The sequence below is a fragment of the Passer montanus genome, unplaced genomic scaffold (genome assembly GCF_014805655.1).
Source record: "Passer montanus isolate IOZ18808 unplaced genomic scaffold, ASM1480565v1 scaffold53, whole genome shotgun sequence".
NCBI lineage: Eukaryota > Metazoa > Chordata > Aves > Passeriformes > Passeridae > Passer > Passer montanus.
In genome coordinates, this window is record NW_024370263.1 from 6,836,385 (window position 1) to 6,858,644 (window position 22,260).

Below are 22,260 nucleotides of genomic sequence, written 5' to 3' on the forward strand. Positions count from 1 at the left end.
CATGCCAATAGAGAATAAAAGAGATGAGAAACCTTGAATGGGATGAGCAGGGAGCTGCTAGGTGAATTTCTAATGAGGAAAATGTCTACAAGCACCAATAAAAAGACCTGAAAGAGAATGCATTAGTAATGACAGGGTTTGAAAGAACATTTGTGTTACATGTCAGGCTTCAACTATGAATTTAGAGGCAATCCAGTGCTACTAAATCCCCTAAACAGCAAGTAATGAAAAGATGACTTAAATTTCCCTATGTGACAAGTGATTTGGAAAGCCACAGTTTGAGATTTTCAGAAGACAGCTGTTCTGCTCTTTTGGGGGGGGGGGGGGGGGCCACTTAGAAAACAAAAAGAGATTCAGAAGCCCTGAAACCTCTCTGAAAATCCTGACTTCAGATTTTGATTCTGCAGAGGCAGATTTCCTGCCCTCTCCCCAGAAGCTCTCAGCTGCAGACAGGAACCCAGATGTGCAAACATCAACAGTGCACCCAGCTCTGCTGCTGCTGGATCTGGGCACGTGAGAGAACCCAAATCACACCAACCTCTCCATCTGCTTTGACTGTACATTCAGAGAGCTTCTCCAACACCTTTCTAAGCATCTTGAGGGGACACAGCCTGGTTTCACCCCAACACTCCTAATTTCAGTGTAAAGAAAGGAGAAGTTCTGCAAGGGGAGGCTGAAAGCAAACCCTGTGAACAGCACCTTGCATGCACTTACCCTGGGCTATTCACTTTGCTTTTTGGCTGCTTTTTCAAGGCTCAGGGAAGCTCACATTTTGCTTTCAAATACAAGTCTCACAGAATATGACTGCAAGACGACTGCTTTGGGAAAGCAAAGGGGGGAGGAGAGCCCTGCCAGGCTGTTTTTCATGGCTGACCGAGCAGGAATCTCCCGCCGTAGAGACCAAGGCCCCCTTGGAGAATATCTCTTCAGACAGACAGCAGGTAATTGATCCTGCTCATGTGAACAACATCTTGTCATTTTTCAAACACTTGGAGGAAAGAAGGTTAATATCTTTGGAGCCTGAGCCTGGGGAATACACAGAGTCACTACAGTGGCAGGGTGGGAAGGGCAGCTCTCATCCTTGTAGCTGGCAAAGCACTGAAATAAAGACCTGGACCAGAGGCACTGGTGCACCAGCATATTCTGCATTTGTTGTATTTCATCAAAATGTAGGAAAAGGGTCTTTTGTAGCCTTCTCAACTGATGCAGAATCACTCGAGTGGTTTCCAGCTGTGCTCAGGGCTGTGATGCATCATGAATAAACTTTTCAGTCTGCTGCAAAGCCAAAAAATTCTCACCTTGACAAACAGCAAGGGCCAAGCCGGCCACAGGGGCAGAGCTCACCCCATCCCTATGAAATGAGGGCACTAAATGCCACCTTACCCTCCTCTTCCTTGATGAGGGGGTGGCAGAGCCCTTCTCTCCAACAAAGCAGGAATTTCAAACAGGAAGGACACGGTCCCATCAAAGGTAGGTCAAGTCTCTGGAACAAACCACTCAAGGGTGCCTTGGCTCCCAGAGCAGATGTAGCATACAAAATTAACCGTGTTTGCTGGAAGCCTGCACTCACAGGTGAACCAAAGGGACCGTGCAGATGAGGAACGGAGCACAGCCAGGCAGCTAAATAGGACTTAAAAGCTTTTCAAGCTGCAAACACTGGAATGAACTGGGGCATGAAATTAATTTTAACTGTACTGAATAGGAGACAGGCCATAAAACTCCATGAATATAAGAGACCGGTAACATCTCAGTAAGAGTAGAAATTCTCCTGGTAACTCCCCAGCCAGCTCTATTAGCATACGTGACTCATCCCAGCTGAAAAGCAAAGCAAACAAGAAGGGAGAATTAAATGAGTGTTGCAAGGCAGAGAGTATAGCTGTGGAGAAATCGAGGAATCTGCCTTTCTGATATTCAAATGCCTTCCCACTGACACTTGCAAACATTCAACTGAGAATAAAAAATTCACACTAAGAAGCGTTTAAAAACAAAAGAAAAAAAAAAGCTGTAAAAGGTATTTGTGACAATAATAGCCTGGCCATCCTGTGGCCCTCAGGCTCCAGACCAGCTTCATATAGGGGCAGTTCCCATTTGGCACAACACAGCCAGGATGGAGTGAGGATTTGTGGACAGAATCACAACCCAGATGATTTTCCAGCAATCTGCCAAAAGGCTTTTTCATCATGGCTAAATCTGCATAGGGTGAAGCTGTTCTAGAGAATCTGCATCCAATTACACCTTGGCAAAATATAACCTGTGGTGTCCTGGCAGCTGTCCTGATGCTCTAATGCATCTGGCTGGTGTCTCCCAGCACCCTGAGGATTTACTCCATCTCCTATGGAAACAGCCACCTCCAGGCTATGGAGCAGAAGCTGCTCTTCTGCAGCAGAAAGGCAAAAACATATTAAGAACAAGGAAAAGACAAAAAATATCTTCAAATTCAGCTTGTGGAAAAGTTGTAGCTCAGATGTGAACATCCAAGTGTAACTCAGTCAAAACAGAGAAGTCTACTATCTTCTGCTCTTGGTTAAAGGACCCTGAATCATTTGTGTGGAGAATCACCAAAATCTTGATTTCCTATCTGCCTCCCAAGCATCAAAATGTCCTTTAACCTGCAGCATGGGCAGAGAGATGGGAGAAAAGACACACCAATTTCTCTGCATGTCCACCAACAAGCAGCAAAGTGCAGACCAGATCCAAGGACCTACAAGACAGACCCACGGCCAAAACCAGCCAACATCTGGAGCCCAGATTGCTCAGGGGCCTTTCACTGACCCAGATCTGTAACTGTGCTCGGCTGGCATCAATAACCAGCTGAAGGCAGCTAATTGCCAGGTTTCTGGAAGGAGGAGATGGAGGCTTTTCATTAAATGTGTGGTTTCCTTCCCGTATTTTTGCAGCATTAATCACAGCGAACATTAACCCCAAGCCTGCCTGTTCCAATCTCTCCTTGGTCTGTCACTGCCAGAGCTACAGCCACGTGGGGACTGTCACTGTCTGGGGTGGGTTTAACCCTGCAGATGCCTACAGAGGCAGGGGTGGAAGGAACACCTGCTCTGCTGGCTGGTTTGATGGGGCTTCACCTCTTACAACAGTTTTACTCCTGACCTGTGCAGTCAGCTCCCTCTGTTTGCGCCCGTCTCTCAGGCAGCAACCCAGGACAGGAAATGGTTTAAATCACAGGAAAATGTGATCACAAACCCACAAATACTGGCAGGGGAATGCAGAGTGGGTGAACTATCTGAATCTACTTTTTAACTCATTCTTTCAAGGACAACACTAGCGGTCAGCTTGAAATTGCCACCTTCAGCACTTGCACTGGGATGGCTGTGGGGCCCCTCAAGGCATCCCTGAGAGCTGGTGACTGCCACAGCCCACCAGAGCCAGGGTGAGACACGACCAGCAATGCACAGAGCACATCCTTGGGCTACACAACATGGTTTATCACTCACCACCCCCCTGAAGCGACAGGGACCCCCCAAGGGGCTGGGGGTGACCCTGGGCTGGAATGGTTTGCAGGGAGTGCAGTGCTGGGATGACACAGGAAGCTCTGGGTGGAGCAGGAACAGAGCAGGGCCTGGCAGCGAGCAGAGGGGTCACATCACCAAACCCCCCTCCCTGCAGCCCCTGGGGACAGAGAGCCCCTAAACACTGCCACCTCCTACCATGCTCCCCTAGAGCAAAGGTACAGGAACTCTTCCCTTATAAACCCCCGGGATCAATTAACATACCGCTGAAAAGCAAGAGATTATTAACTTTTGTTAATAGATTATTAAAGATGATTATCACCAGCTGACCGAGCTGGTACCAAAATAGACTCGCTGCAGGCAGCTCAGAGCAATCATCAGTTCATTCAAGGCAGATAAAAAGTTTCAGATCTGGTTTGACTATTTAAATTTCCAACAATAATCACAATTATCGCTATTCTCATTATCTGTTATAGTTCTTCTATGTTCAGGAAGTCACTGTGGTTATTAAACACATGCTGATGATTAAATCATGTATTGAGGTGATAAGTCAAATTAGATGATTGCTAAGTCTCAGTAAGTATCTTTGAAATAACCAGTTGTTATTAGACATTCAAGAGGTCCTTCATGAAAATCTAATTGTAATTGCAACTTTTCATTTTACCTCATCTTTCTCGCATGCAAACACACACACACACAGAGGCAGCTGCTTTCATATTTCAGTATGAGAGAAACACAGAAGAAAGCACTTAAGGTAAGTGTTGTCTGGGAAAGCATCAAGGACCCACATCCACCCCACCCTGAGAAAATCAAACAGCACCTTCAGCATCCACCTTAAGCTACAGCTCCTGGCTGCTGAGCTCCTGGAGCTGGTTCATGCTTCAGGCACCCCGAGCAGCTCTAACAGGATGCTCACAATTCCTCGGCAGCTTTAATTGGGGTCTGGGAGCAAGCTGGCACCCCTCCTGCTCCAGCCTACTGCCCAACGTGACACTTAAAACAGCTTCATTGCCACATACTTACATTTTAATGTTCTCATGGTACTGCCTGGTGTCTGAAGGCTGGTTGTATAACGGCTGAAACAAATAAGAGAAACGAAGGCATAAATGGCACGGTCTGACATTTAGGAACTTAAACCCATCGGCAGTCCCGGTGCAGACACCCAGCCCGTGGCCCCAGCCCTGCTCCCGGCCGTACTGGAGGCTGCTGGCTCCCGGCAGCATCCCGGAGCATCCCGGAGCATCCTTGGCTCAGCCCTGGGGAGGGCAGGCAGCGCCCGAGCTGGCTGGGACCAGCGCTCTGCGGCGGCCGGCGCGGCGCGGCGAGGACGCGGCTGTTATTCACCGATTAAAACACGCACTGCGCCTCGCAACAGATGACACGGGGGAGGCGAGGGGAGAGCGGGGCTCGGCGAGCGGGGAGACAGTCTGGGAGCTGCGAGTTGTTATGTCTACGCGGTGAAAGCCTGCCTGAGCCCTGCCAGCGAGCCAGGCACAGGCACTGCAGGCAGGACAAGCGTTTGCACTGGGGTTTCAGCGCTGTCAGGTCCCCCTGCACACCTGAGCACAGCGATGCTCATCTGGGACTCAGGAGGGGTGACTGGGCTCCAGCAGAAAAGGGTTTTTCCCCAGGGTTGCTCTGTGCCCCACACGCTCAGTGGGGATATGGCAGGGACCTCCATGGGGAGTCAGAGTTGGATCCATCCCTGGTCACTGCCCCACTACCTCTACCTCCCCTATCCTTGGGAATCTGGAGGGTCCCACCTCTGGAAGGGAGAGATGCCAGAGACCAGGCTCAATCCCACCCATTGTAATTAACAGCTCAGCACACACTCCAGGGGCTGCCACCAATTGTGTCCACATCAGCAGGCTGACAGGGTGCTCAGGATTAAGCCCTTCAACACTTCTGCTCATTGTCTTAAGCTGCTGTGAACGTGTCCAAGAGTGGGATAACCAAAAGCTTGCCACAGCCCAACCATCACCAGCAACCATCACAGCTCAGGTCTGACCACAAAAACATCACCAAGTACTCAAGCAGCTCATCCACAAACCTTCCCCAAACCAGCTGTGAGCATCTCAATCTGTGACCAACACAGGCAGAGGGACATGTGATGGCCTGGCTGAAGGCAGCATCCTGACCATGGATACACACACCAGCTCACCCTCCTCCTGTGGGCGATAGGGCTGAGGTTGTGCTCTGGGTCTGCCCGATTTCACCCCAGATTAAACACAGGAAAAGAGCACAACATGTGCTGAGCATCTGCTCGACCAGGTGAGCAGCAATGGAGGCGACAGGACGTGTAAACAAAGATGGGTCCTTTTCCCCTCCAGTTTGAAGAAGGTGTTACTCCCACATCCTCTGTGGTATCTCCCTATCACCATCACAGGTGCTTGGCACAGAAGCTTGTTTTTCCACACAGCCTGTTTCTACTTCTCTGTAAAACACAGATTCTGCTTCTCCACTCTGCTGCCATACAGGGCAGCTACATAAATCCACAGAGAACAGAGACTGGGTGTAGCTGTCCCTACTCCATCACCGCTGCACCAGCAGGTCACCAGCTTCTCTTTCTGGCTGTCCTTGGACGTGTCCCTCTCCTCTGTGAAAGCACACGTAATCCCAGGAGGAAGGGGCAGGCAGAGCACGTAATCCCCCAGCAGACAGGCACGGGGGATGAAGCACCGTGTTCCAGGAGCACCTCCGTTACCTGGTGAGGGGGTGACAGGCTGCAAGCCTGCCAGGAGCCACCTGCCAGGAGACACCTGGCCACCGTGTGCTGGCAGAGCCAGGGCACATGAGAGGGATGAGCAGATCCTCGTGAAGAAGACGTTCTCAGTGGGATCTCTTCCCCAGGGGTGTTTCTATCACGAATCCCCTCAGATCTGCTGGTTCGACTCCAGGCTCAGAGCTGGCTGTGCACTTCATGCTTGGAAAGCTCAGAGGAACACAGACATCCGTCTCATCACGTAGCTCCAGAGAGGCAGGTCTGCACCACAGGCACAAGAAACAGCCACAGCTCCAGAACATCACATCCTCAGTCACCCTGGAAGGCTGGAGCAACCACTGGGAGGCCTTGACTAGTGACTGTCTTTTGGAAGAGGACTGCAGGAACTGGAAAGACTGAGGAATAATCATCTCTCTTCCATCCTTGCTCATAAATATCAAAGCAAAGAAGCTTGCATGTTGCAGGTTGCATAGACCATCCTCCTGGGAGAAGCAGTGGAATTAACATTTTGGTTTGGACCTGGGCTGGAAATGCTCACGTGCACATGGACATCACAGATGCCCTGCTGCCAACCAGCTGACCAAAAGCTAATGACTCCTCTCAACTACAACCTATTAATGATATGAACACTTAGAGTCTTAGCTAGAAAAGTGTTAGCAGACTAGCACTGGAACACATAATTTTAAAATAAATGCCCAAACACTCAGAATTTCTGGGACCAGAACCCAAGATCCACATGACACCAGCACCTCAAAGAGATTTCTATCTGCACAATAACCTCAGCACCATAACTCAGCCCATGCAGTGGAGGAAGCCCAGGAGACAAGTTCTACTTACCCACAGAGAACTCACAGACTAAATACTTAAAGAAACTTCATTCTCAGCAGGGCAGGGACTGAGAAACAGCATCTTCCCTCAGAGCCATCCACAACTCCTAATTCCACCCTTCTCAGTAAGTAAGGAGAAGTAAAGCCCACAGGTCAGATGGGTAAGGTGATGTTCAAAACATACCCAGTGTTTCTCCAGAGTTAGGAACGTGTAATACATTTCTCTGGAGAATACCATTTTAGAAAAACATCATTGCAATGCAAAGCCATTACTGGAAAAGCCCCGGATTTACTGAGAGCTCTTTAGAAATAAAACAGAAAGGTCTTGATTGCTTTTTGGACACTGCAGGGTTCAAATTACGCATCTCAAAACCATTTCTCCTAAGTAAAATGTGGACTTTTTTAAATGGTACCACTACAGCGCTGGACCCAAACTGGATCCCTGCTTCCCAGAAATCCTTGGCCTCCTGCTCCAATCTGCTGGCACACCAGTCCTGGTGCCATGACTGACCAGCTGCCACCACAACCCCTCAGCCCAGCCCATGAGCCAGTGTGCATCAGCACCATCGCTGCTCCAAAGGCACCACCAGAGCTCTCTGGACATCCCAGCAGAGCTGACAGCAACCACAGCCCTGCTGGTGACAGCCACACCTCTCCCTGCACAGACTGGACTGGCACCAGGCTGCTCAACCTCCCTGCAGGAGACCCGTGGGCTGGAGCATGAGGTGTGTGACATGGTGGGGCAGGCATGAACATCAGGCAGAGCATGCTCGTCTTCCTGGAGCTGCTTCCTTGCCAGCTCAGTAGAAGCTGTGACCATTCATCTTGTCTCTTGTAGGCTGCTGGCAGGTCCTGGGCACTGCTGTGCCTGACACAGAGTGGGGATGGCCCATAGGAAGTGCCTCTCCCATGGCAGATGGACCAGACAGTCTGCAGGATGCACACAGAGCCCAGCTGGGCTTTCTCTGTGAGGTTTCCCCTTTTCTCCTGCCCTCTGATGAGTAAGGCACAGAGACAGAGGAAAGGTTTGCACTGGGCTCTGTTACAGCCCCCACCGTGCAGTGTCAACACCCAGGGAGAAAACATCAATAAACTGCAAAGAGAAAAAACAGTGAAAAACAAAACAAAAAAGAAAACCAAAGAAAGGAGGAGGAAGGAAAGGAAATGCAACATCTTTCGGATGAGGAAGCACCAACCCAGGGCACTGCCAATCTTCAGAGCAGAAAGAGCAAAGGGTTTGACCCTGGTGACTCAGAGGAATAATAATGAGTGTTACCTCCTCAACAAGGAAGTGGGCTTTGTCACGTGTGACCTCTCCCTTATGCACAGGGGAAGACAGCAATTAGTACCACCCCCACAAGGCAAGTGCAAATTACAGCTGTGGGAGCCTGTGAGCTGCCTGCTCCCATCTGCAGACGGCTCCCTCCACTGCATCCCAGGGCTGGTGCAGAGCAGATTGTCTGTCACACTGGGCTGATCCTTCCAGCAGCACCACTGCCAGTGCACCTTTCCAGGCACCTTCTCCAGGACCCAGCCCCCAGGGCTCGTTTCCAGCACTCAGTCCTTTGACTACAAATGGATTTTTCCAGATGAGGGAGCAGCCCAAAATTGACAATTTGTCCTAAGTTGTTTTCTCAGCTTCCCTATGTATGAGAGAGAGCGAAATAGGAAGTGTGTGAGTCCTGAGACCTGCAGGTTGAGGCAGCTGGAGTATGGCTGTGCTCATAGAGGACCCTTCAGCATCCTCCTCCATCTTCAGCGATGAGAGAGAGCGAAATAGGAAGTGTGTGAGTCCTGAGACCTGCAGGTTGAGGCTGGAGTTGGGCTGTGCTCACAGAGGACCCTTCAGCATCCTCCTCCACCTTCAGCAGGTGGGACAGAGCAGAGTCCAAGCACCCACCCCTCCACACAGCCCCTCGAGGCTGGCTGGGCAGGCAGCAGCCCCACAGTGCTGCTGCAGGGTCTGATGAAGCCTCAGCATCCCAAGTGGAGGCAGAGTGTGCCAGAGCCCCTTCCACCCTCTGTGCCAGCAGGGAGCCAAAGGGTTAAGCCTCCCCGAGGAGGGCTCTGTGTGTGTTTCTGCCTGCTTTCAGTACCCATCTCAGTCAGTTCGCTTCCTGCTTTGGTGCCGTGCCAGCAGCACAGCTCCTTGTGCCCACACAGGCACGGCCCGGCCCCCGCGGCACAGGTAACACTCACCAGCTCCACCTGCGGCCCCAGCCCCTCCAGGATCCGGTGGGCAGCCTCCGCCTTCTTCTGCAGGGAGGAAAGGAGACAGGAAGAAAAAAGTTACTGGTGCCACCGCGGCTCTCTGCTCCAGCTCTCCCCTCCGCCAAAACCGCTCCTCAAACCTCCACAGAGCCGTCACAAATCCCATCCCTGCCTCAGCTCAGCCTCCGCACCCGCAGCACTCGGGCTATCATGGCTCTAAAGCCACGGAAGTGACCCGGACCCCCGACCCCTGTGGTGCCAGGCGGGGACAGTGCCCGGTACCTCTGTGCGGCTGCCCTGCAAGGAGCAGCAGCAGGAGGAGGAGGAGGAGGAGGAGGAGGAGGGCGGGCACACCGGCACGCCTGCAGAGATGCCCTTTCTAGGATTCATCTCTCGACGAGCATGTGATCATTAGAGCTGAGCTGCCCTGGGCTCCTCGTCATGCTCTCGCTTCCCTTCCCTCCCTCCCAGCCGCAGAGCAGCCCTTGCCCGTCCCCTCCCGCCCCGGCCGGGCTTCCTAGTGCTTATTAAAGGCAAAAAAACCACCCAGGAACACGTGTCGGGGGCTGTGCAGTGGTTACTAATTAAACAGGCCTGAAAAAAAAGACATGGGCTGGCTGTAGCAGGAGGCTAAATAAAAGATGACATTTTCAGTAAACAGCACTTCCTCGCAAAGCCAGGCTGTTCAGGGGGTTACTGACAGTCCAATAAATCCAGATCACTGCACGCTGCCAACATCACGGGCTGAGCTGCTGAATACCTGACAGTGATGGGGATGAGGAGATGGATTTTCAGAGGTTCAGATAAAATAGGTAGTTTTAGCTATGTTGGGTAAGGGAGAGAGAAAATCCCCAGCTGCCTAAAACAGGGAGCTGAGCCCCAGGCCTGGGGAGCAGGGCTGAGCTGGAGTCTGGGCTCCTGGCAGAGCCCGTGGAGCTTGGCAAACCCTGGGGAAACTCCAGGGAAAGGGATTCAGCTCCAGGGGTCCAGCTCACGTAGCTCTCCAGGCACCTCTCACGCTGTCTCAGGGTAGGATGAGTTTCCCAGGATTGTCTCTCCACAGGCTGGCACACAGCCCTGCCGCTTGCCCCGCATCCACCCCTGTGGAGGGCTTCCAAGAGTCTCATCTATCCCCCCACTGCTGGCTGGTCCTCAAAAACATTGCTGCAGCTGTAGGTGTGCAGATTCTGGCAGGGGCCTTGTGCACCCACACAGAGTCTGATCTGCACACGAGCACTGTGGAAGAGTCACCCCAAGCAGCCGTGGGAGTCCCCCTGCCCCTGTGGGGCTCAGGCTCCAGGCACATGGCCCTGGCCAAACCCAGCCCTGTCCCAGCTGCACAGCCTGCAGCAGGTGCCTCACCACAGCACGACCAGGAGAGCTTCCAGTTCCTGTATCTGCTGTACACTCAGCAGGACACAAAGCTTTTGTGCAATTTAGAGTGACTTCAAGGATGCTAAGAGAGATGTAAGCAATGTGACCATGCAGGGAGCCTGCTCTGGCACCATCCCCACACGGGGCAGGCAGCAGCCCTGCTGGCACTGCATCCCTGCCTGGTATCCACAGCACCCCTCCAGCAGACCTTGGTGGTCACAGATGTCACCATCACTGCCCACCTGATTCTGTTAATGGGAAGAGCCAAGTCTGCCCCAGGACCTGCCCCTCGTAAAAATTCATCACACAACAGAGAACTCTGAGCCAGAGCTTAATATTTTGTCTTCACAAGCCACAAAATCTGCCGACCTTGGAGGACATCAGCACTGTGGCATTAAAAAGTCCTACAGAATTAAACCCAGAGGGTAAGATTTTCAGGAGAGGAAGGATCATTAAAACCACCAAAACCACTCTACATCCAAGAGGATGATTTGGCCAATGCCCTCCTGCCTGCCTTTGGCTGCTGGTGAGCAGCTTACCAAAATGTTTTGATGTGCACCTGGGACAAAAAGCAGTAAACTAATTAATTGCATTTTGCATAATTATGGGTAGAAGACTGTAGCCTCACTGAAGGCAGACAGTCCCACCATGGGCTGGTGGAAGATGCCCTGGCAGCAGGGATGGCACAGCAAGGGACTGGCGATGCTGCGTACAATGAGATTAACTTTGAGGAAAAGCTGAGTATGTTCAGCTTGCTGCATTTGCCATGTTTAGACAACTTAATGAGACAAGCCAGAGGCAAAGCACCACAGGCAGAACATGTGGCGAATCAAGAAGAATGACATAATTTGTCTTGCATTAACCAACTGCAATACACACGTCTCCAGAACGAAGATCAGGAGGAGAAGCTATTCCGAGCACGTCATATCTTTGTACGTACACAAAGAAATTCCTCTATCTTGAAAGCTGCCCAATTAACACTTGACACCCACTGTAATTGCTGATGCTCCTCGCTGCCTTTATCAGATCACAGCAGAACCATAATGAGCTGTCTGAAGGGCCTGGCAGACCGAGGTGAGAGCTGGCGGTGGAGCTGGGAAGAACATAAAACACCCAGCAGAAGGTTCCCACCACGCCAGGGCTCATCTCTAAGGACAGACAGACACAGGGGGTGTGTTCCTGCCTAGGGACCCAGCAAGCCAGAACCTGACTGGAGAATTTATGCAAAGAATGGAGAATTTGATGCAAAGCTCAAACTGTTCAGGTACAAAGGCAGCCCCCAGCTCCCACATCAGTGGGACCTTTGCTAAAGACCACCAGCACTCCTGGTAAATCTTTTCCCTTCCAAAGGCATGGCCACCTAGGACTTGGTTCCAATACTGGTTTTGTTTAGTGATGGATCCTGCAGAAGAAAACCACAGGGTTCATCCTGCATCTGCTGAATGACCCCAGAGTGCCTGTATTGCTGTTGTTTAACAGAAGGAAATGCATCAAGAAGCAAACCCAAGCCTTTACCTCTAGTGAGATACATGAAGATCCCCACCACTTTACAGTCCCTCTGCAGCCCCCCAGCACACAGACAAAGCCCCTTTTTCCTGATCTGGTAGAGAATCCTGAAATATTGCCCCAGTGGAGCAGTGGTTTTCATGAAGGGACTTCCAAGTGCATTTTTGGAGGGATCAGTGCCTCAAGAAACATGTCTGAAACAAAAACCTGGCTGCTGCAGGGCCCAGGGCTTCAGAAGGGAACCCACAGATGTTTCAGGCAGCAGCATTTGTCCCCACAGAATCTGTCTCCCCCTGGGCAGGGGCACAGGCAGGGAAATCGTGCTCTTACCCTGGCTCATGCTCCTCCAAGGGGCCTGGAGCTAAAGAGATCTTCACCAACAGCAAAAACCTCCCTGCAGACTACAAAAATCTTCATTCTCGCCTGAAGAGCATTTGGCTTCCAAAGCAAAATCCAGCCCCTTGTTTTTCCTTTGAAGAAACTTAAAATAGGCTTGGGAGGGGAAAGCAGGCAGGAGAGCAACTTTCCGGCCATGTGAGCTCCCGTGGGGATGAGGAGCCAACCCCACGAGGCAGCAGAGCAACCAAAACCAGAGGAGGGAGAGCCTGGGATTTTGCGTGGGCTCTTCTTAAAGCGAAGTTTAAAAATGGAAGAGAAGGAAACACAGGAGTTATTTTGAGAAAGCGGATCTGAAATTAGGAGGCGGCACTTTCTTGGACCGACTCCAGCCACGGTTCCATGCAGCACAAAGCTGCTGCAGCTGAACCATGCTCCCAGGGTTATTTATAGCATCCCGTAGGCAGCAGGGCTGGGGAATGGGAGGGTTTCTGTTTGGGACCAGGCGTGTCCTGCACACAGATATGCAGAGCCCTTCCAGAGGCAGGAGATGGTGCTGGGAAAAGTTCCTGTCCTGGCACCACATTCCCCGGACAGGCAGGGCTGTGGGAGCAGCGTGGCAAAGAGGCAGGCTGGAGAGGGATTTTGGTTAAAACAAAGTTCAGGAGAAGTGTGGCTGAAATCAGCAGAAATCATGGAAACCCTCAGGCGAGACACCTCTCTGTGTGCAGCAGAAAGCAAGCAGCACAGCCAAAATGTGCTGGGACCAAACCACAACCTGGCAATGCCCGTTCCATAGGGAAAGATTTTCACTCCTACAACCACAAGCACTATTTTTTTCTGTTCTTTAAACCTCAGCATGCTCTCTCTGAGAGCCAAACCACCCCAGCTGCAATTTGCTGCCCTCCACACAAAGCAGGTGGGATGAGCCCCAGTGCTGTGGAAGGGAAAGCAACACTCCTCCCTCTCCAGCTCCTGCAGGCACGGCCACCACAGTGCTCTCAGCAGACCAAGCATGAGTGCCCTCCATGAACCCAAGTGCCCTGAGCACCAGGGAACCTTGGCCAGCCTCAGTGGCACGAGCCCAGCCCCTCTCAGCTGGCCCAGGGGCTGATGCTGTGCAGGGATGCCCGTGGGATGCAGCTGCCCTGCTCGCTCCCCCACCTCCCCACCACAGCAGCAGTGACAGAGCACTGTCCCCAAGGCTGGGGCCAGCAGGTGATGCAGTGGGGGTTACAGATGACTCACCACAATCAGTAAGAAAGCAGAGGAAGCTGGTGACATGTGTTCACACCAGCTCACACCACTCACACCATTCCCTGCCCACCCCGCACAGAGTGTGACAGAACCACTCATTTCAGTTCTTTGCTTCTCTCTGGCTTTGGCTCATCACTGCCAGACAGTTTCAGCCCTTGGCTCGCTCACACCCCACCCATGGCTAGTGGGGGAGTCCCCAAACACAGCTGGGTTTCCACTCACACTCTCATCCCACTCTGCTGTCTGCAAGGCTTTGGTGTCCCTCAAAGGCACACTAAGGTTAAAGTGATGTGCCAGCAAGGTTTTGCCACTGCAGACCATGGCTGAACATGCCACCACTGCAAAACTGCTCAAAGTGTTGGCATTGCACAGAAAACTTCCAGAAATCCACGTTTCAGCCCAGCGGCAGTTACAGGAAGGCTCCAGTCACCCAACCCCAGAGCCAGCAGGGCTGTGTTGCAGTCTGCCTTCCAGCCTCCAGCAGATTTGGGATCTCTGCAGTTCTCATTATTACTTCCAAGACCTGAAAAAGCAGGACATGGCCTTATCTGGTCTGGGTTAATCACAGACAAATCTTCAAGGTCCCAATACACCTATTGGGAACTCCAGATCCTGAAACAGACACCAGGACCTTTAAAAAGCCAAAACAAATGAAAGTTTCCTTAAAATCCAATAAAAAAATTAAAAGATTCTCAATGACTCCAGGGTGATTATTTAAATTTTATCTTTTAAAAAATCTTGTTATTATGCAGAAATGTCAATAGTATCTGAATTCTTGCCTTTCCAGTTTTCCTCCAGACTTTCCAAAAGCCCATTTTGCATCCAAGCTCAGACGAGGCAGAATAAAAGTTATCAGAAACAAAAGCAAAACAAACAAGACCCTTTCATCAGCCAAATATGAAAAGCCCCTATCCCAACCACCATGTAAAGTAGAATTTGAAAAAAGCCCCATAGATTAAATGCTCAAAAGCACTTTTACTGTTAAGGTCTTATTTACTGCACCAGCTCCGTGCTGACAAGGCAAGCCCGATTCCTCCCTTTCTCATGTAAATCAGGAGTTCATAGAAAATCAGAGTTCTACAGACATCAAATCCCTGTAGGATCTGAGTCACACTCAGTGTCTGTGAGTGGTTAACGGCAAGATTATATTTTGCAATGCTAAAAACCTTCATTTATTTATTCTCTTATTTATGGATGGGGCATTAATGCTTTATGAAGGTATTTGAGGGTAAACCGATAGCTGGGAACGTGCTCTGCACAGACACAACAGCAGCAGGGGATGGAAGAAGTTCCAAACAGTCCTTTGAATTCCAATTTTACAGCATAATGCTGAATTCATAGATAGATAGCTGTGCCCTTTTGAAGGAACAAGCATCAAGACAGAAAACGAATTAAAATTTAATCTTATTGATTTCCACCAGCTCAATCTCAAGAGCACGACAGAGGAAACTGCTGCTGCTCCCACTGCCTGCCCTGCATCAAACCCAGTTTTTCTGAGGGCTGACAGCAGAGCAGGGATGGCTCCGTGGCTGCTGGCACCCACAGGGGTGACGTGGGGACTGGTCCCAGCCCTCGGCACGGCGTGGTGGGTCACAGCACGAGGTGTCCCCTGCCTGGCACGGGTGAAGTCACGCCACGTCCTGACGCGACCTCTCCCTCGGCGACGAACGGGCGCAACGGCTCAGAGGGAGCTGACGTGAGCTGCTCTGCAGGGACACCAGCACGGGAGCTTTGTGCGGCCTCTGAGCAGCAGTCCTGCTGGCTCTGCTGCACGGCAGGGACCTGCAGCCACCCTCACCTGGCGGGCAGAGAGCTGGGCACGGGCACCACATCACCACAACAGTCACAGAGATGGCACGCGCACGTAAACAGGAAGTTTTGGGACACACGGGTGACTTGCAGGAGAATTCACCCAGCTAAACCATGGTGGGATGCTGGTAGCAGCTTCCTCCAGGACACACTGCCAGCCCTGTATCCCAGGAAAGGCACAGAGCAATGCTGCTGCCCTCCTCGGGCTTAGCAAGGGATTTGGAAATTTCCATTTAAAGCACAAAAACATCTTCAGCCCAGGTACGTTCAATTGATTTCAAGGGAAGGCAGGTGCAAGGAATCCCATGAATGCCCAGTGGAATAAAGCTACAGCTAAAAATACACACAGATGATCTGTTCTGGTTATGGGGATGTGAGGTGGAAGAAAGGTAAATTCTGTTGATACAATAACACATCCCAGAGCTGCAAACTGAAGTCCTCAAGGAGGCTGTGTCACACAGTCACCACCTCTGAGGTGCCAGGCTCAGCAGAGAGACACTAAAATCACTCACAGGGTTTGATTTAGGAGATCCCCAATGTCTCCATCACTGTCAGCCTCTGGATCAACCGAGGCATCCATCCCAACCTGATTTTTCCAGTAGTTCTGTGCCACCCTACCAGGACCCAGCTCCTGGGGAGGAGCACTCTGCAGCCAAAACTGTCCCCTGAGCTTCCCATGGCACTTTTCAAAGGCTCTTGGCAATTTTAGCCCCCATAACTGTTTTCAAACACAATTTTGTTTCCTCAAGGACTGAACACACTTTTGAAAATAGGACTCAAATGGTTCTGACAATGCTGCCCACTGTCTGTTGTCAGGTTAATCCACAGACAGTACCAAACACGTTAACTCTCTTTCTCATAAATCCTTTCAGAAATGGTACAGTTGGCACAGTTGAAATTTTGGCTTGGATACACAAATGTGTGTTTTTCTGTGTTATACTCCAAAGATTTCCCAAAAAGTACATTTTTGGGTGCAACTTCACAGCCCATCTTTGGACACAAGGGAAAATGGCTTTGGTTGGAACATAGCAGGGGAGAAGGCACCTGGATTTTGAATATCAGCTGTTCCTCTACAATCCAAGTCCCCTAAAAGCTTCCCAAATGCAACCACAGCCTCATAGTCCAGGATTTGACTGCAGTCAAGAGCAGCTTCTCTCCACTCCTCCCCAGCAGAATTCGTACAGTCACCTTTTTTTCTGGAAATCAATTACATGTCCAGCAGAGTGTAGCAAGAGGGGATTACAGGTCACATTTTCCATAATTATCCTCTCTGACACCGAGGAACTTTTCAAATCATACCCGTTAAGTAGGTCACAAGAGGGAACAGCAGCATGATGGGCATTTAGCATCAGAAAACCTGAATTTTGAGAAAATGGGATACAGCCCAGTGCTGCCCTCATGCCAACCCCTCATCCATACCCAGCACGGTGGTGAGAAAAATATACAGACTTCCCTGATGAACCATAAGCTAAAATTAGAAACCATTCACGCCTGCAAAGCCACAGCTATCGCCAAAAGGAAAGTAGGTCACAGAATGGCTGGCTAACTTGATTTTCCGGCTTTCCTAGCTGCTGTGTCCTCACGTAACCCCTCCTCTCCCATGGACTGCTCTGGGTCTCTCCTTTGTTCAGAATGACTGCGGGCAGTGTGCGGCTCCAGCACGGCCTGGCAGGAGCGGTGGGAACGGGCAGCACAGACCCCTGCTCCACACAAAGCCCAGCCAGAGCCAGGCAGAACGGGCAGCACAGACCCCTGCTCCACACAAAGCCCAGCCAGAGCCAGGCAGAACGGGGAGCACAGACCCCTGCTCCACACAAAGCCCAGCCAGAGCCAGGCAGAAGCCCCTCCACCAAGCTGCTGCCTCCCACCTGCTCGGTATCGGCACAAGGGCTGGCTTTCTGCCCCTTCCACAACATTGCTCTTTAAAGATCGTTTCAGGCTTTGCCAGCACTTCTGGGGTGCTTTCCTTTCTCGCCTCCTCCAGAGGCCTGAATATCCTCTTTTTATTTGCATTTCTTAGCGTGCACTGCCTCCCTCAAGCAAGCCACAAGCCAAGCGATGCGAGTAAATCTGGCTTTCCTTCCCTTTGTGCATGGGCTGGAGCCCTGGCTCAGCCATTACCGACGCTTTTCCCACAAGGAGACCTCCAGGCATCAACTTCACTGCTTTTCCACGGCACAGAAGAGGCAGAAAAGCTTAAAATTTGGCTCAGTGACCTTCATCACTCTAAATCAATACATTTCTATCCGGCTTGCAGTCCTTTGCTCCTACCACCTCACCTTGCAATTAACTGTAAAGCTGCAGGTCAGCACAGGAGTGTCTGGGAGTCTCCCACATTCAAAGACAGATGGAAACACCTGGAGGATCTGCTGCCATCAAACCCACCCTACAGCCGACCACCAGCCACTCTTTTCCACCATAATCTCAACTGACTCTAATCCCAAGACCCTTCCTCTTCCAGCTTTCCTCCTCCTGGCCCCAAAGGCAGAGCAATCACTGTGAAAATGCATCCCAAACATTCAGTACACTGAGGCTGAAAGCTGAGCCCATGAATGTTCTTTAGAAGGGCAATTACATCTTGATTCCCATCCTTGTCACTGGAGCCTGGACAAACACAACACTCAGCACTCCCTTTCCCCTGCAGCCCAGCTCAGCCTCTCCCTGCTGTGGTGCTGGAGAGGCTCCTTCCACCCCTCAGCCATCCCAGCTGGCCAGGGATGCTGCCAGTTCTCTGTGGCTCACAGACAGATCCTGTCCTCTCCAAAGGAGGAACCAGCCTGCAGCCTGCTCTGGTTTCTGTCAAGCCAAAGGGAAGGTGTTGGTTGGAGTCTCCTGCCCACAGACGGGCTCCTCACACACGACACGCAAGGGCACTTGACAAGAACAGGGAAGAACCATTGTTTGCCCTTCCCTGGCATAATTCAGACATGAACACAGAGCTAGATTTGAAATCATACACACACACCTGGTGTCCAACGTAACCTTTGCTTGCTGGGCACCACCTGGAATGAGTGCACCCATCACAAAGGTTATGGTGAAACCCCTGGCACCAAGCTGGCTGAGATGCCCCTAATACAGACAAAGGGACACCACCAGCTCTGAGCACTGTGGGACAGTGTCCCAGCTGTTATGGCCATGGACTTTCCAGGAGAAACGTAGACCTCCATGCTTGCCCTCCACAACCTCTGCCATCACCCATGGGACAGGGCAGAAATGCCAAGGGCCCACCCTGAGTGGTGGTGAGGCCTGGAGAGCAGACCCTGTCTGCTGTGAGAAGGTGTGGGAGGGAACGTGTGACCCTTCTGCTGGCATGGGCAGAGACAAGAGGTGACAAAGCAGGACAGGGGGCTGGCAGGACACCCAGCCCTGAGCTCCAGCTCATGGGGACTGCCACAATGCAGGCTGTTGGGGATGTGATGGCTGGAGATCACCTTTCCCTCCTGCCTCACCACCATCACCCATTTCTTCCCCTTGTGGCTCAGCTACACAAGAGTGTCCAAGGAGGACAGGGCTCAAATGAACAGAAACAAAAATGTTTGAGAGCTCACTTTTTTTGAGCCTCCCCCTTGCACTGGATGCACAAGCCATGTAGCCCAGGACCCCCAGAGAGGGCGCAGGGTGGTGAGAGTGGCTTTGAGGAACACTCAGCACTGCCCCCAACGCCCAGGGCTGTGCAGCCATCACCAGCTGGTGCTTGCTAATGCTTCAAACACATCGACCTCAGCCTTCACCCACTCACACAACAGCCTGTGCCAGCCCTGGCTTTCCTACTGCTCAGGGAGAGAAGCAGATGGAAAAAGGAAAACCAGGAAAATTGCCCTGCCTGGGAGCGCAGGGTAGGCGATTTTTTTTTTCTTTTTAGGAGTCAGGCACCTGGATTTCTGCAGCTCCCAGTGAAATCGCAGGCCTCGCAATTCAAAATAATTAGCGACTGGTAGTTTTCCTTTTATGCAAAATCATCCTTTTTATCCAACACCTAAATGAAAATGAATATGCTTGATTATCTACCAAAGGGCCCAATTTCTGAGCATCGCTCCGATGCACACAGCAAAATTCATCTCTCCTCGGGCTGCTGTTACAGGCAACGGCTGATAAATGAGCGGTCAAGGCAGAGATCCAGAGCCAGGGATGCCAGCCTGACCTTTGCTAATGCTATTTACAGCATCAAATATCCACAAATCCAGCCATGGCTGCAGCCACATCCTTGCTGCTCCAGCCTGGGGGCCTTAGGGGCAGCCAGGAGGGCTCACAGCTGGCCTGCCAGTATTAGAGCAGCACAGATGTCACCCTGCATCCATGCAGCCCACCCACCACGTCAAAGCCCACCCCTTGAGGCAGCTTTCAAGCTGGTTTACTCCCCGAGGAGAGGATGAAGCAAACTGTTAAACAGAGAGGAGTCTGAAGCATCTCTTGAACGCTTCATCTCTAAGGCTGATCACAGGAAACCCCCCCAGGCAGGTTCTTCAGAAGACATTAGTGCTCATCCACGCCATCCTGACAGGGCTCCATCTATCCCACGCCCATGGCCTCCACCCCGAAGGTAACACCCAGGAAAACCCCCCACCTGATCCTCACCAACCTCCCCATCCCTGGCCACGGTGACACGACACAATCATTTGTCCTCCCATCATCTCCAGACTCACCCTGTTCTCGTCGTAGATGATCTGCACCAAGCTGCGATGTTTGGACTCAATAGGAGGGGGAGAGATGGGTTTTTCAGGCTCTGGTGGTTTGGCTGCTTCTTCCTCCAACTGTTGCTGTGGAAGGAGAGGGGGGAGGAGGAGGGTGAGTCACAGCAAGAAGCGCAGCCGTCCCCGTCCACACGAGACTCTCCGTGGTGCCCTGACCGAGGCAGAAACCGCCATGGTAGGAGACTTCCTGCGAGCCAGGGGCTGGGGAGGCACGGGGAGGAGAGCGCCCAGCTGGGGAGGAGAGCTCTCAGCAGCCCCAGCCACGCAGGCGCAGCGCTGGCCTGCCCCAGGCACCGGCCCCGTGCTCGTGGGTCGGCGTGCTGTGGGTATGGAGGATGAGGACCTGCCTCAAAGGAGCCTCCTGCAACGGGCCCGGGGCTAGAAATAACGATTGTGCTGGGAACACTTCAATGAAACCACAGCTCCAGCCCGGCTCCTTGCTGCTACCTGCCTCTGGAGCTGCTGCTGCGTGCAGGGAGAGGTGGAGGAGCCAGGGGTGATGAGCAAGGCTGCTCTCCACCCTCAGCTTCACCTTGCAATGGAGGGGTTGGAGGACATGCCTTGGGATGACTGTGCTCCATTGAATGACTCGTGCACCAGCCACCCCTGCACTCTGCAATATCACCTGGTCAGCAGCTAAACCTGACATTCCACCTGCAGCACTGTGAGCTGGGAGGAGACATCCCAGCCCTTCCCTAAGTCTGAGGAGCTGCTCGGCTGAAAGAGGAAATCCCAGATTCCTCCAGGCTCCTCCTGGGGCCAGCCTGTGAGGAGGGAGAGCGCAGCCGTGCGCGGCAGCTGCGGGGCAGCACCGGCACGGCAGAGGAGAGGCTGTCAAAAAATGCTGAGGGATTTTTCCCTGCTAGGCTCTGAATCTCCAAATCTTTGCTGGTTTTTTTTTGCCTGCAGCTAAAGCATCCTCTGTTGCAGCATGAGGAAAATCAAGTGAGTCTTGTACTAGGAAAAAAATGCACCTGGGACTTGGCTTCAGCACTGACTGCCCAGAGACATGGGCAGCTGGTGGCCTGAGAAGAAGGAGAGCATCTACTCCTCTTCCTCCTCCTCACCTCTGCTCCTGCTGATGACACCTTCAGCACACCAGGGCAGGAGAACACACTTGGGATGAGCCCAAGAAAGCACTTAAGCACCCAGACAGGCTTGGCTGAAAAAACTCGCACTCCTAAAATTGTGTTTCAGTGGATGAAGCACCCCATGCTGTGAACTCCACCTCCCCACAGGTGGATACCTCTCCTCACAGAGGGAACAGCAGCAGCATAGGGAACACCAAGATAAAGCCAAAAAGGCTGCTGTTGCCAGCCAGGGTGGGGAGCAGGCTCTGGCAGCACAGCAAAGCCTGTGTCCCATAAAGTGGCATCACCAAGAGCCTTAAGAGTTACTCCAGCCACGAGTGAGAACAGCCGGGACTGCCCAGCTTGAACCATCTGCACCCTGGAGGGCGATGAGCCTTTGCCAGCACTGCAGGGATCTGTGCCACCCTGGCTGCCAACAGCCCCACCACGGGGGCACACTGAAGGCTCCAACCACAGGAACAGCCCTCAGCCCTCTGCTGTTCTCAGCCATGGCCACACCTCAGGTGGCCCAAACCACGGGACGGGGGAAAAAGCTCCCTGAGAAGCCACTGCTGAAACCATGGGCTGCCAAGCTGTATTTGGCACCAGCCCTGGCACAGAAGCAGCACTTCCAGGACCTGCCAGCTCTTCCCTGGTGTCATCCCGAGGCACCCTATCACACATCCTCACTCCCGTGGGATAAACTCCAAAACCTCCAAAGAACAAGCCAGCAAAAAGGATCAGATACATCTACTTCTCTTGGGGAAAATATTTGTGTTTAAAAAAAAAAAAAGTCAAAGCATCCAAAACTTGGCTATATCGTTCTGGAAAGCCACAAAAATTCTGCCAAGTGGTCGGGTGTGTAGCAAGGGATTTCAGACGAGAGGGTTTGATGGCCTATCAGGAAACGAAAGTTTGCCACTAAGTGGAGGCTCATTAAGAACAGCTCATTAGAAGAAAAAATACAAATCTAATTATAGCTGAAATACAGTA

General features: G+C 51.9%; 1 protein-coding gene across 12 annotated transcripts in view; it reads right to left on the reverse strand.

Annotated features, from left to right (window-relative positions):
- The window catches only part of NCOR2 (nuclear receptor corepressor 2), a 226,887-nt gene that overhangs the window by 88,638 nt on the left and 115,989 nt on the right, over positions 1-22,260 (reverse strand). For all 12 annotated transcript variants that reach the window (XM_039724633.1, XM_039724632.1, XM_039724631.1 and 9 more), the window contains exons 6-8: positions 20,150-20,263; positions 9,213-9,269; positions 4,488-4,540 (exon numbers count right to left, since the gene is read on the reverse strand). In XM_039724633.1, coding sequence (XP_039580567.1) covers positions 4,488-4,540; positions 9,213-9,269; positions 20,150-20,263 — 224 coding nt within the window. The remainder of the gene's footprint in view (positions 1-4,487; positions 4,541-9,212; positions 9,270-20,149; positions 20,264-22,260) is intronic.